The sequence below is a fragment of the Marmota monax genome, unplaced genomic scaffold, assembly GCF_021218885.2.
Source record: "Marmota monax isolate L192 unplaced genomic scaffold, Marmota_monax_Labrador192_F-V1.1 WCK01_AAM20220418_F8-fsc00013, whole genome shotgun sequence".
Taxonomy (NCBI): Eukaryota; Metazoa; Chordata; class Mammalia; order Rodentia; family Sciuridae; genus Marmota; species Marmota monax.
The window spans coordinates 24,680,882-24,701,204 of record NW_026692202.1 but is presented as its reverse complement, the minus strand read 5'-3'; the positions used below and the strand labels follow the sequence as shown (position 1 = coordinate 24,701,204).

Below are 20,323 nucleotides of genomic sequence, written 5' to 3'. Positions count from 1 at the left end.
TTGAGGGAAGAAGTATTAGGTAGGTGGTCAGTAGGTTAGGATTAATGCCAAAAGGCTTGATCAGCAGCAAGGACAGTTGCAAACACAAAGATGAGTCTTGACTGCACAGTGGGAATGGAGGATGTCAGAGAGAGGTGGAGGAGGTCACAGGCATAGGAGGTGGATCCACCTGGCTCCAGGCCCAACCATGAGCCTATCGGTGTGATTCTGGGCAAGTTTCAATCCTTGTCTGTAAAATGAAGAGCTGACCTGAACTCTATGATTCCACCCAGCTCCATTATTCTCATTCAATATTTTCCTCACCTCCTGTTCTGGTACACAAACAACTGTACCAGGATGCCAGTGAGTACTTTTTATTATTATTATTATTAATTTGCAATAGTATGAGGTAAAGAAAATAAAGAACAAAAAGAACACATGCAGGTTTGCAAACTCAGGAAAATTTTTAATTGGATAATTACTCATTCAACAAACATTTACTGAGCATCTTTTCTGAGTAAGGTACAAAAAGCTCTGTATTTTTGTTATTTAAAATCTGTTTTAAACAAACCTGAGAAGCTCTTTAAAGTTTATTTCCTAGAATTTACACTGAGTTCCACCAATGGCGTTCCTTGCACATTCCACATAGGACAGATGGGTCTCTGTTAGCTAATATCCTTCCAGGTGGTGCTGATACAGCACAGACTTGAATGCTCCTCTCTGTGGAAAGTAGCAATGTAACTTCTGTACTTACCCTGCTGACAACCTGCCACTACAACTTTCTTCACAGTGCTGGGTTTTCAGAGATCTAAAGTCAGCCCTTCTTTTAGATAATATATGTAAACAAGTAAACTCAAAACTTTAGTGCAGTACTGCCATTCTGCAGCCCTGGTTCCTGTCTTTGTAATCCATGCCCACAGAGCTGACTGCTGGCCTTCAGTGTGCTCTGCCCTGGAGCTGTCTGTCTGTTGGTGGGGGTGGGTGGATGCCTCAGTTCCAACAGTTACATCTTCAAAAAGGCCACCTGGAAAAGGAAGAGAAACCCCACAATTAATTGCTGATAGAACATGATGAAATGGCTGCATGCATGTCAAAGCAGAATTAGAAAGACTAGTCAATAAGGATGCATACTGATCTCAAAAGAAAAATGACTCAGTCAAGCTAGACATTGCATTTTATAGCAAGAACCAATTAGTCTTTTTTTAAATGAACCATACAGTAATTAAGAATGATTCACACACTTTAAATGAAAAAAAATATATAAAGTTTTAATTGACACTAAAGTTATATTGCCATGGAATAATCCAGTTCTCTTTCCCATTGGTTCAAACTACTGTTTTGGACCTTCCATAAGCCAAATTCTGAGTCTCAAAGATTCCTAGGCAATTCTAGATCCTCATCATTGTTGCTAATTACATCAGCCTCTTCTCGGGTTATGCTGATACTTTTAATCATATACAATTATATTTATTGTGTTTGTCAGTAGCAATTCATCTTAAAACTTAAGAGTTCAAAAGAAAATTTAATTCATACAGGCTTATGTGCAAAATATTTTCGAACTATGAATGAGTCCCAGGTCAAATGCATCTAATTTCCCAATAGTTTTAATAACACAGAAACAAACATTGATGAAGTCAATCATAAATGTTTAAAAAGTTCTAGTTGCAAGGTGACAATAAGTTGGGAATAGTGCTAATATCAGGAAGTGTCAAATGTAGAGATAACAATGGGAAGGCATGGGAGGCTTGGAAAACTTGCAGTTGGCCATTTTGCAGGGTGGGGAAGGGTGAGAAACAGAAGTAAAAACATTCCATTCTTTGAGAAATATGGGACACCTATCCACAGCATCAGGAAAGTGAAAATCGGTTCCTAAGTCCCCAGTGCAGTAAAAGAAGGCATGTATTTAATGATCCATGTTAAGGGGGAAGGAAAAAGGAAGAGTCATGCAGGGCAGAAGGCATCTGCTTTATGTTGAGTAATTCAGAAGGATGTTACTATTCATACAGGGCTGGTAACAAAGGCACCTGCTGAGTTTCCACATCAACTTCCCGCTGAGTTTCTATATCAAGTTTTGTAATGAGCACACCAAAGTTGAAGGAACAAGCAAAGAAAAAGGTTAAGATTCCTAAGTAAAATGTAAACACAGACAATCAATACAAACCTCAGGGGCTTATTGTGAAGATCGAATGAGACTGTGGTTACGAAAATCCATGTGTTTCTTTCTCCCATCTTGGCTGATAACAGATACTAGAAGTCCACAAATATGCCAGATGGCTAAGGGCTGTTCAAAACAGACCAGCGTGGCCCATTAGGGAATGAGTATAGAATTAAACTAGAAGGGAGACCAGAGGTCTTTGAGTCGGACTTTGGGCCCTTTGCAGATGGCATCCTTGGCAGGTGATATTCTGTTTACGGGGACAGGAAGCTAGCCAACTTACAAAGGAGACAATGCCTCTGCTTATATTTGGAAACAGGAAGATGATGGATGAAAATCAGTTGTTATCTCTTTTTTAATTCTGCAAATTGCTATGTCATACAAGTATTCTAAAGAGAAACTACTTAGCATAATGATAATACTAATAAATATCATTATGAAACTGGTTAAGAACTTTAGCTCTAGAATCATACAGACCAGCTTTTCTCAACTTAGGGTGATTCTGCCCACCAGGGAATATTTGGCAGTGTCTGGAGACACCGTTGGCTGTGAACAACTGGAAGGAGGTGACTGCTGATAACTAGTGGGAGAGGCAGATACGTCACTAAACATCCTCAAATGCATAAAACAGTCTCCACAACAAAGAAATACCAGCCCCAAGATGTCAGTAGTGCCAAGGGTGAGTAAGTGTAATTACAGTAGTTTCTTTTGGAACCAGATCTCTCATTTATTAGCCATGTGATCTTTATTAGACTTGTTAGCTTTTCTCAACCTTCCCCTACCTGTGAAATGGGAATTACAACAGGACCTACCTGAAACTTGTGAAAAAACACTTCTTAGTACACTAAGCTTATTTTGACTCCTTTTATCCTTAGCACAGCCCTAGACTTAGGTAAAAACAGGCTTTTGAAACTTTCATTACAAATGAGGAAGCAGAAGTTTATAAATAAAATGCTTTGTACAGGCTACCAAAACTTACCATTGTTAAGTGGCAACGATGAGTTTAGAAGAAAATTTTGATTCTAAATTCATGCTTTTGCCACAGTAACTTTGTAGGTGAATGCGACAAAACTAGAGGCATAGAGACTTTGAATGTTCAATATGGCCTCAAATATCAAAAGTTTGCTTTTCTTTGGCATGCCTGGGACTCTGAACTCAACTACAGGAGAGGCTGAGCTGATTAAGCAATGTAAAATGGAACCCCCCACCAAAAAAGAAAAACTTGAACATTCGACCTAATGTTTTCATATCATCTCTAGTTTTTATAGTTTAGCCTACCAAATATATGATGCTTTTTTCAGGTCTTAAAAACAAGAAACTGCAATCATCCTTGGGAAAAGGTACTGTACAATGCATTCTAGTTTCTTTTTACTTAAAACACTGTGAATTAACATTTCAGATGCTGATTTTGTGTTCCTTAGCTTTTATCCATGACAGGAAAAATTGCTTCCCCTAACTACCATTTATTTTAAGAGGGGATAATTTTATTTTGTTCTGCTACACTGAGAAAAATCTCTGTATTTCATCTTTTAATGTTATTCCCCAAAGTAAAACTTTAAAGCCTTCAGACTCTATGAATACAGCTGTAGTTTCAGGCTCTGCTGGTGTAATATTTCTGGAATATAATAATAAAATATAAATAATTACTAAAGACAATGGAAGATGGGACTGTCTCCTATGGCTGTAAGCTGTGACTCTCAGAGTTCTATCCACTTGAAGATGGACACTTGGAATGGAAAGAGGGAATCAAGATGTCTACAAATAATGTCCTTGCTTTGACTTATCATCTAAAAACAATCTTCTTAAATCAACAAACAGCTGGACTGACACAATTGCTGACCAAATGTTATTTATAATGCTTTAATACATATGTGTAACACGTTAATGACTTTTAATTCTTTAATCTTAGTTAACAAAGTGATATTGTTAACTTCTTATTCTGCAACAGAGATTTGGAATTTCAATCAATTAAAAGAAATATCATTAAGGCAGATGGTACAGGATAAAATTAGCATTTTTTAAACCTATGTAATGCTTTGGGGTATGCTAAACACGACAGATAAAATACTGGAAATGTCCCTAATAAAGCACATTGTTAACTTTAATGCAGAGTTTTATTTTTCTTTTGTAGTACTGGGGACCGAACCTAAGGGCATTAGGCATGCTAGGTAAGTATTCTACCACTAAACTTCATTCCCAACCTTACTTTTCATTTCATTTTATTTTATTTTATTTTTTTTGTGAATTCCAATTCTTTTTTTTTTAAATTTTTTATTGTGGGTTGTTCAAAACATTACACATTTCTTGACATATCATATTCCACACTTTGATTCAAGTGGGTTATGAACTCCCACCTTCACCCCATACACAGATTGCAGAATCACATCAGTTACACATCCATTGATTTACATATTGCCATACTAGTGTCTGTTGTGCTCCGCTGCCTTTCCCATCCTCCACCCTCCCCCCCCACCTCTCCCCTCCCCTCCCCTCCTCTCTCTCTACCCCCTCCACTGTATAACCCTGAGGGTCTCCTTGCATTACCATGCAATTTCCCTTCTCTCTCCCTTTCCCTCCCACCTCTCATCCCTGTTAAATGTTAATCTTCTTCTCCTGCTCTTCGTCCCTACTCTGATCTTAGTTACTCTCCTTATATCAAAGAAGACATTTGGCATTTGTTTTTTAGGGATTGGCTAGCTTCACTTAGCATAATCTGCTCTAATGCCATCCATTTCCCTGTAAATTCTATGATTTTGTCATTTTTTAATGCAGAGTAATACTCCATTGTGTATAAATGCCACATTTTTTTTTATCTATTCGTCTATTGAAGTGCATCTAGGTTGGTTCCACAGTCTTGCTATTGTGAACTGTGCTGCTATGAACATCGATGTAGCAGTGTCCCTGTAGCGTGCTCTTTTTAGGTCTTTAGGGAATAGATCAAGAAGGGGAATAGCTGGGTCAAATGGTGGCTCCATTCCCAGCTTTCCAAGAAATCTCCATACTGCTTTCCAAATTGGCTGCACCAATTTGCAGTCCCACCAGCAATGTACAAGTGTACCCTTTTCCCCACATCCTCGCCAGCACTTGTTGTTTGACTTCATAATGGCTGCCAATCTTACTGGAGTGAGATGGTATCTTAGGGTGGTTTTGATTTGCATTTCTCTGACAGCTAGAGATGTTGAGCATTTTTTCATGTACTTGTTGATTGATTGTATGTCCTCCTCTGAGAAGTGTCTGTTCAGGTCCTTGGCCCATTTGTTGATTGGGTTGTTTGTTCTCTTATTGTCTAATTTTTTGAGTTCTTTGTATACTCTGGATATTAGGGCTCTATCTGAAGTGTGAGGAGTAAAGATTTGTTCCCAGGATGTAGGCTCCCTATTTACCTCTCTTATTGTTTCTTTTGCTGAGAAAAAAACTTTTTAGTTTGAGTAAGTCCCATTTGTTGATTCTAGTTATTAACTTTTGTGCTATGGGTGTCCTATTGAGGAATTTGGAGCCCGACCTCACCGACTGTAGATCGTAGCCAACTTTTTCTTCTATCAGACGGCGCGTCTCTGATTTGATATCAAGCTCCTTGATCCATTTTGAGTTAACTTTTGTGCATGGCGAGAGAAAGGGATTCAGTTTCATTTTGTTGCATATGGATTTCCAGTTTTCCCAGCACCATTTGTTGAAGATGCTATCCTTCCTCCATTGCATGCTTTTAGCCCCTTTATCAAATATAAGGTAGTTGTAGTTTTGTGGATTGGTTTCTGTGTCCTCTATTCTGTACCATTGGTCCACCCGCCTGTTTTGGTACCAGTACCATGCTGTTTTTGTTACTATTGCTCTGTAGTATAGTTTGAAGTCTGGTATCGCTATACCGCCTGATTCACACTTCCTGCTTAGCATTGTTTTTGCTATTCTGGGTCTTTTATTTTTCCATATGAACTTCATGATTGCTTTCTCTATTTCTACAAGAAATGCTGTTGGGATTTTGATTGGCATTGCATTAAACCTATAGAGAACTTTTGGTAATATCGCCATTTTGATGATGTTAGTTCTGCCTATCCATGAACAGGGTATATTTTTCCATCTTCTAAGATCTTCTTCTATTTCTCTCTTTAGGGTTCTGTAGTTTTCATTGTATAAGTCTTTCACCTCTTTTGTTAGGTTGATTCCCAAGTATTTTATTTTTTTTTGAAGATATTGTGAATGGAGTGGTTGTCCTCATTTCCATTTCAGAGGATTTGTCGCTGATATACAGGAATGCCTTTGATTTATGCATGTTGATTTTATATCCTGCCACTTTGCTGAATTCATTTATTAGCTCTAATAGTTTCTTTGTAGAGCCTTTTGGGTCTGCTAGGTATAGAATCATATCATCTGCAAATAGTGATAATTTAAGTTCTTCTTTTCCTATTTTTATGCCTTTAATTTCTTTCGTCTGTCTAATTGCTCTGGCCAGTGTTTCGAGAACTATGTTGAACAGAAGTGGAGAGAGAGGGCATCCCTGTCTTGTTCCAGATTGTAGAGGGAATGCCTTCAGTTTTTCTCCATTCAGAATGATGCTAGCCTGAGGCTTAGCATAGATTGCTTTTACAATATTGAGGTATGTTCCTGTTATCCCTAGTTTTTCTAGAGTTTTGAACATAAAGGGATGCTGTACTTTGTCAAAATGCTTTCTCCGCATCTATCGAGATGATCATATGGTTCTTATTTTTAAGTCTATTGATGTGGTGAATAACATTTATTGATTTCCGTATATTGAACCAGCCTTGCATCCCAGGGATGAATCCTACTTGATCATGGTGTACAATTTTTTTGATATGTTTTTGTATCCGATTCGCCAGAATTTTATTGAGGATTTTTGCATCTAGGTTCATTAGAGATATTGGTCTGTAGTTTTCTTTCTTTGAAGTGTCTTTGTCTGGTTTAGGTATCAGGGTGATGTTCTCCCTCCTTTTCTATTTCCTGAAGTAGCTTGAAAAGTATTGGTATTAGTTCTTCTTTAAAGGTTTTGTAAAATTCTGCTGTATACCCATCCGGTCCTGGGCTTTTCTTAGTTGGTAGTCTTTTGATGGTTTCTTCTATTTCCTCAATTGATATTGGTCTGTTTAGGTTTTCTATATCCTCCTGACTCAATCTGGGCAGATCATATGACTTAAGAAATTTATCTATGCCTTCACTATCTTCTAATTTATTAGAGTATAAGGATTCAAAGTAGTTTTTGATTATCTTCTGTATTTCTGAAGTGTCTGTTGTGATATTGCCTTTTTCATCCCGTATGCTAGTAATTTGAGTTCTCTCTCTTCTTCTCTTCGCTAGCATCGCTAAGGGTCTGTCGATTTTGTTTATTTTTTCAAAGAACCAACTTTTAGTTTTGTCAATTTTTTCAATTGTTTCTTTTGTTTCGATTTCATTAATTTCAGCTCTGATTTTAATTATTTCTTGCCTTCTACTTCTTTTGCTGTTGTTTTGCTCTTCTTTTTATAGGATTTTGAGATGAAGTATGAGATCATTTATTTGTTGGTTTTTTCTTTTTTTAAGGAATGAACTCCAAGCAATGAATTTTCCTCTTAGAACTGCTTTCAATGTGTCCCATAGATTCCGATATGTTGTGTCTGTGTTTTCATTTATCTCTAAGAATTTTTTAATTTCCTCCTTGATGTCTTCTATAACCCATTGATCATTCAGTAACCTATTGTTCATTCTCCAAGTGATGTATGCTTTTTCCTTCCTTCTTTTATCGTTGATTTTCAGTTTCATTCCATTATGATCAGATAAGATGCATGGTATTATCTCTACTCCTTTATATTGTCTAAGAGTTGCCCTGTGACATAATATATGATCTATTTTTGAGAAGGATCCATGTGCTGCTGAGAAAAAAGTGTAACTGCTTGATGTTGGGTGGTATATTCTATGTATGTCAATTAAGTCTAGGTTATTAATTGTGTTATTGAGTTCTAGAGTTTCCTTATTCAACTTTTGTTTGGAAGATCTGTCCAGTGGCGAGAGAGGTGTGTTGAAGTCTCCCATGATTATGGTGTGGTGGTCTATTAGACTCTTGAACTTGAGAAGAGTTTGTTTGACGAACATAGCTGCACCATTGTTTGGGGCATAAATATTTATGATTGTTATGTCTTGTTGGTGTATGGTTCCCTTAAGCAGTATGTAGTGTCCCTCTTTATCCCTTTTGATTAACTTTGGCTTGAAATCTATTTTATTTGATATGAGTATGGACACTCCTGCTTGTTTCCGAAGTCCATATGAGTGATATGATTTTTCCCAACCTTTCACCTTGAGCCTATGTATGTCTTTTCCTATCAAATGCGTCTCCTGTAGGCAGCATATTGTTGGGTCTTGTTTTGTGATCCATTCTACTAGCCTGTGTCTCTTAATTGGTGAGTTTAAGCCATTAACATTTAGGGTTATTATTGAGATATGTGTTGTTCTTCCGGCCATATTTGTTTATTTCTGTTACTAAACATGGTTTGTTTTCCTCTTTGATTATTTTCCCCCCCTTTACTGTCCTACCTCCCACTGTTGGTTTTCATTGTTATTTTCCATTTCCTCTTCCTGTAATGCTTTGGCGAGGATGTTTTGAAGAGATGGTTTTCTAGCTGCGAATTCTTTAAACTTTTGTTTATCGTGGAAGGTTTTAATTTCATCTTCCATCCTGAAGCTTAATTTCGCTGGATACACAATTCTTGGTTGGAACCCATTTTCTTTCAGTGTTTGAAATATGTTATTCCAGGATCTTCTAGCTTTCAGAGTCTGTGTTGAAAGATCAGCTGTTATCCTGATTGGCTTACCCCTAAATGTAATCTGCTTCCTTTCTCTTGTAGCTTTTAAAATTCTCTCCTTATTCTGTATGTTGGGCATCTTCATTATAATGTGTCTAGGTGTGGATCTCTTATGATTTTGCACATTCGGCGTCCTGTAGGCTTCTAGGATTTGGGATTCTGTCTCATTCTTCAAGTCTGGGAAGTTTTCTCGTATTATTTCATTGAATAGACTGCTCATTCCTTTGGTTTGGAGCTCTGTACCTTCCTGTATCCCAATGACTCTTAAGTTTGGTCTCTTAATGTTATCCCATATTTCTTGGATGTTCTGCTCATGGTTTCTTAACAGTCTTGCTGAGCTGTCTATGTTCTTTTCCAGTTGAAATACTTTGTCTTCATTGTCTGATGTTCTATCTTCTAAGTGTTCTACTCTGCTGGTAGTATTCTCCATTGAGTTTTAAAGTTGGTTTATTGCTTCCTGCATTTCTAGGATTTCTGTTTGTTTGTTTTTTATAACGTCTATCTCCCTGTATAGTTGATCCTTTGCTTCCTGGATTTGTTTGCGTAATTCATTGTCGAAGTGATCTTTCATTTTCTGATTTTGCTGTTTAATGTCTTCCTTGATACTTCAGATCATCTGGAGCATGTATATCCTGAATTCTTTATCTGACATTCCATCTGCTGCAGCTGTTACCTCTTCTAAAGTTGCGTTGACCTGCATTGCTTGTGGTCCTTTCTTTCCTTGTCTTTTCATACTGCTTGCGTATCTTTCCTGCAGGCGCGGGCGGCGGCTCTGCTCTCTCCTTATTCCAATTGGGGTGTCGTGGCTACCACGCCGGCAGGTCACTGGGCCTGTTCTGGGCGCTGGCGGCGGCTCTGTTCTGCCCCTACTCCAATTGGGGTGACGAGTGTACCACGCCGGCAGGCCACCGGACCTGATCCGCCGGTCGGTTGCAGGTTTGCCTACCCTGCAGGCGCGGGCGGCGGCTCTACTCTACCCCTACTCTAAATGGGGTGACGTGTCTGTCGTACTGGCAGGCCACTGGGCCTGTCCCGCTGGTCGGTCGCAGATCTGCCCACCTTTCGGGCACAGGTGGAGGCTCTGCTCTGCCCCTACTCCAATTGGGGTGTCGTGACTACCCCACCTGCAGGACGCTGGGCCTGTTCCTGGCACGGGCGGCGACTCTGCTCTGCCCCTACTCCAATTAGGGTGGTGTGTGTACCACGCCGGCAGGCTCCTGGGCCTGATCCGTCAGTCTGTTGCAGGTCTGCCTACCTTGGAGGCGCGGGCGGCGGATCTGCCCTGCCCCTCCTACCACGTCTGCGGACCCCTGGGCCTGATCTGCAGGTTGGTCACAGGTCTGCTCACCCTGCGGGCACGGGTGGCGGTTCTACTCCGCCCCCACTCCAATTGGGGTCACGTGACCACCACACCGGCAGGGCCTGATCCGGGCGTGGGAGAAGGATCTGCTCTGCCCCTACTCCAGTTGGGGTGACGTGTGTACCACACTGGCAGGCCACTGGGCCTGACCCGCCAGGGTGTCACAGGTCTGTTTACCTTGCAAGCGCGAACGGCGGCTCTGCCCTGCCCCTCCTACCACGCCCATGTACCACTGGGTCGCGGGTCTGCCCACCTTGCGGGTGCGGGTGGCGGCTCCGCTCCGCCCCCTCTCCAATTGGGGTCACGCGGTCACCACACTGGCGAGCCGCTGGGCCTGCTCCGGGCGCTGGCGGCGGCCCGGCTCCTCCCCTCTGGCTCGACGACAAATTGAGGAGACTCGGGTGTCTCTGCCTCACCCCCCTTACCAGGAGACCAACTGTTTATGTCGCCGCTGGTATTGATGAAGTTCTCTCCTCCGCCGCTTTCTGATGACATCAGATCTCTGCCATGTTGGTATCCTATGCGAATGGCAGCATTTTGTTTCCCTTGCCGGGCAACCAAAGCAACGGGTGAGTCCTGACCGGCCCTCAGCAGGACCCGGACCGAGAAGCAGTTTCCGCGGGCTCCTAGCCCCGGTCCAGGGAAGTTCCGGGAGCCAGAACTCGGCCGCTCCGTGCTCGGTGTAAGCTCCTATAAGAGTAGGCTCCAAGAAGCAGTCCCCGCGGGCTCAGTTCCGGGAGCCGGAATTCGGCCGCTTAGTGCTTGGTGTATGCTCTGATAGGAGCAGGGTCCAAGAAGCAGCCTCCGCAGGCTCCGCAGCCCTGGGCCAGGGCGGTTCCGGGAGCTGGAACTCAGCCGCCCCGCGCTCGGTGTTCGCTCCGATAAGATCAGGTTCTAAGAAGCACCCAGGCACTGAACCCTAGCAATCTGTCTGCAAGCAGCAGGCGAATGGCAGCCTGAAATTACCTGTTCTATGGCTGAATGAGCTGCGGTCAGTCGAAAACAGGGATGGTGACGTCAGCTTTCCAACATGGTGGCTGCTGGCCTCCTCTGTGGTCTGACTGGTGTGGAGAACCGAGATGGACCGCTTCCTTCCCCCGTCTCGAACCCAGAATTCAGCCCTGAGTACGGTGCTTGCACGGCTGGCAGAAACTGCAGCGCTGTATCCCTGCGTCGCTATCTCCTCGTTTCCCAGCGCGCGCTGCAGACTCTAGCCGCGGGGCGATTTGCTGAATAAGCAGTGTTACCCTCCGTGCGACAAACCTCTCGCGTTTGAGTCCCCGTAGCCGATCCTCGTGCGATGGAAATCCTTCCTCCAGGTTCCGGAGCACCCCACTATTGCTGGAAATTCCTAACAAGATATCCTTTAGCCGTCCTGACTTGTCATACTCCCACACAGTGAAGCAGCACACGGGGGCAATGCACTCCCCTCGCCGCCATCTTCTAGATGCTCTTCAAAAGAATCAGGACATAGGCATCTTGATTCCCCATGCAAATCCTCTCTCTTTCCTCTTCCACCTTCTCCTCTTGTGTTCTCCTCTTCTTATTCCTCCTCCTCCTTCTTCTCCCCAATGCTTTCGTGATTGTTGTCTTGGTGGTTAAGCCTGTTAGTAGGGCCAGCAGATGCCTGCCACTGAGGGGGCAGCGAGATAACCCAGTCCCAGAGCCGTATCCTGAATGACCTTCTAGTTCCTGAACTTCAATCCAGTTTTCGTGAGGCCTGGCCCAGTGGCCTTTCCGGAAGGCTTTTCAGAGACACGTGGCTGAGTGGTGGAGATTCCGGTCAGCCTTCCTTCCACAGTAAACTCCCATCACTCAAGGTTAAGTCAGTGTATCTTCTCCTTGCAACCCCCCGCTGCAAAGCTGTCTCGATGACGAGGCGAAGGGGTTGTCTAAAAGCAGGTTGCCCTTACTTTTCATTTTAATTTGTGTTTTTTCCTAGATACAGCTCATGTTCTAAGTTGTGTTCTGAAATGGACTGCCTTTATTACATAGAAAAGGAGAGCTTACATTCTATGCTTTATATGGTAAAATATACATTTTATTGTAATATCCAGTTTTTACGATACAAGCATCATTCACAAAATAAAATATATAATATAAATGTAAATACAAAAATCATAAAATACCTGACTTTATAGCATTTATCAAATATATTTTGACCCTAAAAATAATATTGAAATTAAGTAGTTTTTACTAAGTCAGTAATTCAGCATTGAGCAGGCCAGTGTTGATGGTACCTGGATCCAACATTCTGCATTGGATAAATAGCATAAGTATTCCTCTCTCAGAGTGGGCAGGCTGGCTTCACTCACTAGTGGTTAGGTACCTTCCATGTCCCAGTCAGGGACCACACTGAGGAGAAGGGTCTCCCTCCTGATGCTAACATAGGAATAGGGGAGCTGGTCAAGTAATGAGATGATTCTAGTTAGGTGGGATAAATTTGAGATGGATGCCTAACAGCTGCCAGGAGAAAGAAACATCTTGAGTTATGAAAGGAAGAGAGACTTCTGAAGTAGTACCCTGAAGGAGGAAATTATTATTTTAATTATGAATTCTGGGGGGGGGGAGCACAATAAAACCTGGCCTGGAGCAGAGCTTGGCACATACTTATTCCCATGGAAAGATACTGGCTTGATAAAGGAATCACAGGCAAACAGGAAGGACAGAACAAAAGACCAAAAATGTGACAAGCAGCCCAATGAGGAATAAGACCCAGTCCCTTTAAACTGGCAACAAATATATGTGTACTTAACCAGGGGCCAAAACAGTAGAATAAGGAACATAAGTGCAGCCTTCCAAACCCATAGATTCTGCCCAAGTTCTGTAAGAACTTTTAAAAAGCAAGGAAAAAGGGAGACGGAGGTTTGCAAGTGAAACCATCATTTTGAATTTTTTTTTAATTTTTTTTTTAATTTTTTTATTGTTGGTTGTTCAAAACATTACATAGTTCTTGATATATCATATTTCACACTTTGATTCAAGTGGGAATTTTTATAAGTCATGGACACACTATGATAATGTACCTATAACTTAACAGGCTGTTGATTCTCATCTACTTGGGAAACAGTTAAGCTAAGCCGAGCCATGTTCCTCAGTGGACACCCAGATTGAAACCCAGCAGTGACACTTCCAATATGAGAAACACTGCTAACCTTGGCAACCCATGGAGCAAACATTTATATGGCAAGTCTTCAGGTATTACATAAAAATATACTGCCTCAAGCACAAAACATATTTGTCAGGAAATAACTGTACTAATATGGTGGGTGGAGAAATGCATGATATAAAGCAGTACCCCCTCAACAAATAAACTATGATATTATCACCCATAAATTTAAAAGGTGCTTTTGTTGTTTTTTGGGGGGGTGCCAGGGATTGAATTCAGGGACACTTGACCACTGAGCCACATCCCCTTAAAAGCTCTTTTTCTTCCTCCTTTCTGTGGATTATCAAAGTGCAAACTTGGCAAATGAGAACAGTGGTACCACTGTAGCTCTGGACTAGAGAGATGTTTTGAAAATTATCACTGTGCTACCTACTGGTGACATGCCCCCTCCCCAAACAAGTTTAGTCAGAAACAGAATTACTGGAGGTCTATAGAATAAATTTATTTGAATATCTTCCATTTTTTGAGGAAAGGAGACTTCAGCAGCAAAACTATTTTAATATATCATTTTTAAAGGAAGCCATGTTAAGTGTTGAAGAAACAGATATACTTAGGATATCAGCAAAATTGGAAATCCCAGGAGGGTACATGAACCTTCCTACTGGGAACAAAATAATTTTCTATAGCAGATGACTGCTTTCTGACATTTAAACAGGTTTATTTCAGTGATAATAAATTCCTAATTTAGCTAAAAATATAAATTCTTTTAAAAGAGATCCAGCCAAAGAAGAAAGTTCATCCAGATAAAACACTTTCTGACCCATTGTATCAAGGATAAAGTAGAGAATAATTTGTGAGATTGTGGTTGAAGATCCCTGTGGTCAAAAGTGAGAAAATTCCATGAAAATATTATGTAATCAGTAATGAGATGCTAACGAGGGGCTCTGAGGTCAAGACTACCTGGGTGCCCAAGTACAGAACTCTGTGAAGTAGAAAGAATGGACCAGGTGATCCACCACACTTTTTAGGGAAAGGACTGAAGAAAGTCATAGCTACTTTTAAAACTTGCCTTGGATGATTTTATCTCATAAAACAACTTTACTTCTGTTGTGGATATTCAACAAGGTCTTTACCGCAATTGTTAGGCTTGGAAAAATTAAGGCTTACATTACCTACTATAATGTCTGTTTTAATAACTGATTATGATTGTATAAATTATAAACAAGTTAGAACATACAAAAAAACACACACACAAAGGAAAATACAACTTTGGGAGCTTCATTGCTCAGGGATAACTACTGTTAACATTTTGGATATCTTTCTAGGTTTTTATTTTCTATGTATACCTGGACATTTCTATATATGTAACTTTATAAAACATGGTGATGATTTTCATGTGACAATAATATTTTTTAGAATAATTTTAATGGCTTTGCTATATTTCACTATGTAGCAGTATTTATTGAGTTGGGGAGGGACAAACACATGATTTTTTTCATCGGAAAGCAAATTTGAGGGTTTGGGGAGGGGGGATATTAGATATTGAGACATTAGCATAGTCTAGCCCAGTGGTTCTCAACATGTTGTCTCTGGACCAGCAACATTGGCAGCACTTGGGAACTTTTTAGAACGGTGAGTTATCCTTCCCCACTCCAGACCGACTGAATCAGAAACTCTGGGAAGGGGCACAGTAAATGGTGTTTTAATAAACCCTCCAGGTAATTCTGCTGCTCCCTACAGTTTGAGAGCCATTGATGCTGAGCAAATCATCTGACTTACATGATTCAGCTAATTGGAAGAGGGTTCACAGGTCCTCTCTTTACTTCAACAAACTGAGTTGCATTCTAGACCAGTATAAACTAAAGGCACTGGTTTGAGTGTCAAAAGAACCTTTTTTAAAAAATAAAATTAAAAAACTACATTTCCTCCCCCTCTAGAAGACAATAAAATTGTCAAATATGAGAGGAAGAATCAAATTAAGCCCAGACCCATTTCTTTAAAAAAAAAAAAAAAAAAAACATGTAATAATGGTATATACTAATAGAGTTCAGAGTAATGTTTCCATATGTGCATATGGCATTCACTGATCAAATCCAACCACCCTTGGCCTACTCTTCCCCTTTCCCAGTCCTTAGTAATCACTATTCTACTTTCAGGTGGACTTTTTAAAGCTTCCAAATACGAGAGAGAACATGTGGCACTTGTCTTTCTATGTCCAGCTTATTTTATTTAACATAATGGGCACCTAGGCAGATTCCATACCCTAGCTATTGTGAATAGTGCCAAAATAAAAACAGACCTTTGGTTATCTCTTTGTTATGCTGATTTCAATTCCTTTAGATAGATACCAGGAAGAGAGATCAAATCTACCATTTGATCATATGGTAGATCTGTTTTTAGTTTCTTAAGGAACCCCCATACTATTCTCTATAGTGGCTATACTAATTTGCATCCCTACCAATAATGAATAAGAATTCCTTTTGCTCCACATCCTTGACAGCATTTATTATTATTATTATTATTATTATTATTATTATTATTATTATTATTATTTTAGAACAGCCATTCTTACTTGGGTGAGGCAGTACCTTACTGTAGTTTTGATCTGCATTTCCCTGTCAATAACATTGAACATTTTTTTGTAAATTTGTTTTATTTGTATTTCTTCTATTGAGAAGTACCTACTCAGGTCATTTGCCCATTTTTTTACTTGGATTTCTTTATTGTTAAATTTTTTGAGTTCTTTAAATATTCCAGATATTAACTCTTTGTCAGATGAATAGTGGGGATATATTTTCTCCTGTTCCGTAGGTTGTCTCTTTACTCTGTTGATTGCTTCCTCTGATGTGCAACTTTTTAATTTGATATACCATATACAGTGAGTTTATAAGTGAAGGGGGTTGTATGTTTTCTCTCATTCGTGGAAGCTAGAAATGAAAAAGGAAAAGAAAGGTGATAGGAGAAGAATTAAATAAACAAAGTTTTTGTGTGTTGGGAGCAGGGAAAAGACAGCTTCTAATGGGTCCTGATGGGCGTTTTCTTTCTAAATCTAGTCACTCCACATGGGTCTCTTTAGCAAAATCATTTGGTTAATTCAAATGAAGAAGACTGTCACAAATTTGAATTCAAAATAAGGCTTCACATGACAAAAAAACTGGCAAAGAAACCAAATATTTTATACATTGTTGGGGGAGATATAACATGGAATAGCCATTCTGAAAAAAGTTTCCTTTAAAATTTAACATGAAATTACTATATGACCCAAAAATTGCAGCCTTGGAATTTGCCCCAGAAAAACAGAAACTTACATTCACATAAAAACCTGTACATGAAAGTTTATGGAAACCAGAACATTTTAATAGTCAAAATCTGAAATCAGTTCAGGTGAATGTTTAAGCACAATGGCAGATCCATACATGGAATACTAATAGTCAGCAATAAAAAGCAGCAAATCGTTGATACATACCAACACTTGTAAGATTCTCTAGTGAATTATGCTGAGTTTAAAAAGTCAATCTCTAAAGGTTATATACTGTATAACTGCATTTACAGAACATTTTGAAATGACAGAATTTTACAAAGAGAGAAAAGAGTAGTGATTGCCAGGACCTGGGATGTTGGGGAAGGGAGAGAAGGTATGCTTACAGAGGATAACAGGAGAGATCCTCATGTTGATGGAATTGTTCAATGTCTAACCTGTGATGGTGGATACACAAACACATACATACTACATGTGACTTTACAAAATTCTCTCAATAAAAATTTCAACTAAAAACAATGCTGTATTACTTGCCAAACAATCTTGTCTAGTTTACATCAATCCAGTTACTACTGGACACAGGATTGAGAGGCTCTGTTCAGTCTTACATTGATGTTCCAGTAAACATACATCACCTGATATCCTTCCAGTTTTCCTCTGTGGAATTACCTTAATAGTATAGTAAGTTAATTTTGAACTGTGTCCTGAAGCAGGTGACTACCTGGGAATGCCATTGTATTAAACAGGGTTGGGCTGACAGCCTGCCATTAAATGCTTAGGCTACTCACAATAGCACCTGCAATCCTAGGTTGTATATGAAGCACTTACTTTAAATAATCCACTAAGCACATTTTTTGACTTTCTTATTGTCCCCTTTTCTTTCTTTCTTTTTTCTCCCCATGCTGGGGATGGAACATAGGGCCTCATGCATGCTAGGCAAATACCTTACCACTGAGCCACATCCCTAGCACTTTTTTTTGGATTCTAGGGATTGAAAGGAGGGATGCTGAGCCACTGAGCTACATTGCCCTGGAGTAAAAATGAGTAAAGACTTGATCATTTTCCCGAATGCTGTAACAGCTATAACACTTTTTCTAGACACAGAATAGGCACTCAAAGTTTTTATCAGACTAGATATATTTAAACTAAGACCAATTTGAACCTTAAAGTTAATATTAACCTTACAAAAGTTCTAGGGAAACAGAAACATAATATTCCAGAAACAGAAACTATAATATTCCAACATAATTATCATTTTGTTCTATTTTTCCAAGTAGTTTAAAAATGTATTTTTAATATTGCTTATATGTGCACATTTTATGATATTTTTACATGCCACTCAGCAAATTTTAATTCTTTATAGCTGCAAAACAGTCCATCATAACTCAATCCATTATAAATTCAGACCTTTTAAGGTTTATTAAGCTCATCAGTAGTATTAAAATAATTATTGTCATGTTTATAGATCTGTTTGTCCATACTTTGGAATATTCCCTTAGGAGAATCCCAGAAACAGAATTCCCAGATTGAAAGGTATGGTATGTAATTGATGCATTTATTGACAGTGAGCTCAACCAAGTGAAAATTCTAGAATTATGTCTTTCTTAGTGATAATTTAATAAGAGAACAATATCTCAATGTTTTTGTCTGAATTTATTTAATTGCTATGAGTTTAAACATCTCCCAAATGTTTAATAACTATTTTTCTTTTTTTGTGAATTGTATGTTCATGTCTTTTTCATTTATGTATTAACAAGAGATTTATTTTTTTAATAGTAGTAATAGTAATAATAGTAATTGTATAAGCTCTTAAGAAAATGTTAATTTTTTAATGCAGTGAATAAATCAGGTGCCAGGCATGGTCTCATCTCAATAAATTCTTAGAAAATCCACTGGAATTAAATATCTAATTTAATGCCCCCAAATTATAAACAAGAAATTGAGGTTCAGAGACGTTACATAACTTTTGTTCATGGGTATAAGCTAGTAACAAGGCCAAGTTTGCAATCAAGTCTTTGTCTCTGAGCCTAGTATTTTTTTTTTTTCATCATAAAAGCTGTCTTCCATCTAATTTCAGTGAGAGATAATTGCTATGGTAACTTTATTTAAAGAAGGACTCTATAATATTCCAATTTTAAGCCAGATTTAATAGCTAGAATGATGCAGCCACCCTATCTTGTTGAGAAGAAAGTACATTCCTTCTTTTGGATTAATTGCAAAAGAGGAGAAAGAAGAGTTAGAATGGCAAATTAAAACCCTACTTGTAAAGAGAAATCATTGTTTGATTAGAGGAAAAGCCCTGCCAGATGAGGAGAGCCAACAGGACAGATGAGAAACTGGTCTAAAACCTCAGGAAAGAATTTTTGTCTGTAAGTTTAAAAAGTAATCTAAGTTATATTGGAATAGTTTAGTCAGCTCAGTAAAAAACATTATGACTTGGAATAATCAAAAACAGTTAAAAGACTAGTCAGAGAGGTACCAAATATTTAACCAGATGCTAATTTTCTTTAACCATTTAGTCTCCCAACATCCTTTTGAAAATATAATATGTAAGACATACAAATCTTCAAAAAGAAAAACATCCTAATACATTGGTTTTAAAGTAAACACCACTTATTCTTATTTCTTAGGTCTATTGTTTGGACTTGCTGGAAAGAAACAGGGATTGTAAAATTGTAATTAACCTGTTTATTTTAAAGAAAAGCAAAAGAGCGACTTTGGAAGATTTTATAACCACAGGAAGAGCACTCAGAGGAGGATACTATGTGATATTTTACCATGAGCTTGGGCTTTTTTTTTTTTTTAATTAGTTACATATGACAGTACAATGACCTTGACAGATCATACATTTGAATCAGATGGGATATAACTTCTCATTTTTCTGAGTGTACAGGTTGCAGAATTACATTGGTCATGCAGTCACATTTATACCCACAGCAATAATAATGTCTATTTTATTCTTCTGTCCTTCCATTCCCCCCATCCCTTCTCCTCCCCTCCCATCACTTCTCTCTACCCAATCTAATGTGACCCACTTCTTTTTTTTCCCCCTTACATCGTCATACCTGAATTCTGTATAACAAAGGGGGTCTCCTTCCCTCTTCCATGCAATTCCCATTCTCCCTCCCTTTCCGTCCCACCTCTCTTCCCTATCTAGAGGTAATTTTCTTCTCATGCTCTTCCTCCCTACCTCATTTTTGGAAAGCCAAGAGCGGTTCTTGACAGAACTGTTCACCAGTCTTCTCCAGGTCATGAACAACTTTGATATGGAAGTGGCAGGGCACATGTAGTAATGAGGGCCCTCAGCATTCCAAGTGGCAGGTTTACAGTCTAAGCTCAAAGAAAAGTCAGGTGTACCAAGTGTACCTAGGAAGGTCCAGAAAGATGATCCAGTTGATATACAAAGACTGGAGAATTGGAGGCTAAATGCATTAAACAGAGAGAAAGGACAAGAAATTAGAGCAAGAAGATAGCATTTTGTACACAGCTGAAGGAAATGGGTGAGCAGAAAGACACAGGCTCTAGGTCCTGGGACAGATGAGATGACTCCCTCCTCAGTACCTACTAGCTGAATTCTCTCTCCCAGCCCCAGTTCCCTCCAGTTCTGCCTACCAGTGGTTACAGGGATTAGTGATAAAATACATAAATGGCCCAGCGGGCTCTGGCACAAATGAGG

General features: G+C 39.4%; 1 protein-coding gene across 3 annotated transcripts in view; it reads right to left on the bottom strand.

The window, feature by feature from the left end:
- Positions 1-424: 424 nt before the first annotated feature.
- Ube3d (ubiquitin protein ligase E3D) overlaps positions 425-20,323 on the bottom strand; it is a 161,066-nt gene continuing 141,167 nt past the window's right edge. For 2 of the 3 annotated variants that reach the window (XR_009225901.1, XM_046432132.2), the window contains one exon: positions 425-1,003. Coding sequence is in view for 2 of the 3 variants with exons in the window: in XM_046432132.2 (XP_046288088.1) it covers positions 983-1,003 (21 nt within the window). In the remaining variant the exon portion in view is untranslated. Of the gene's footprint in view, positions 1,004-13,193; positions 16,316-20,323 lie in introns of those variants that run through there. The other variant, XM_058575920.1, reaches the window with a different exon arrangement.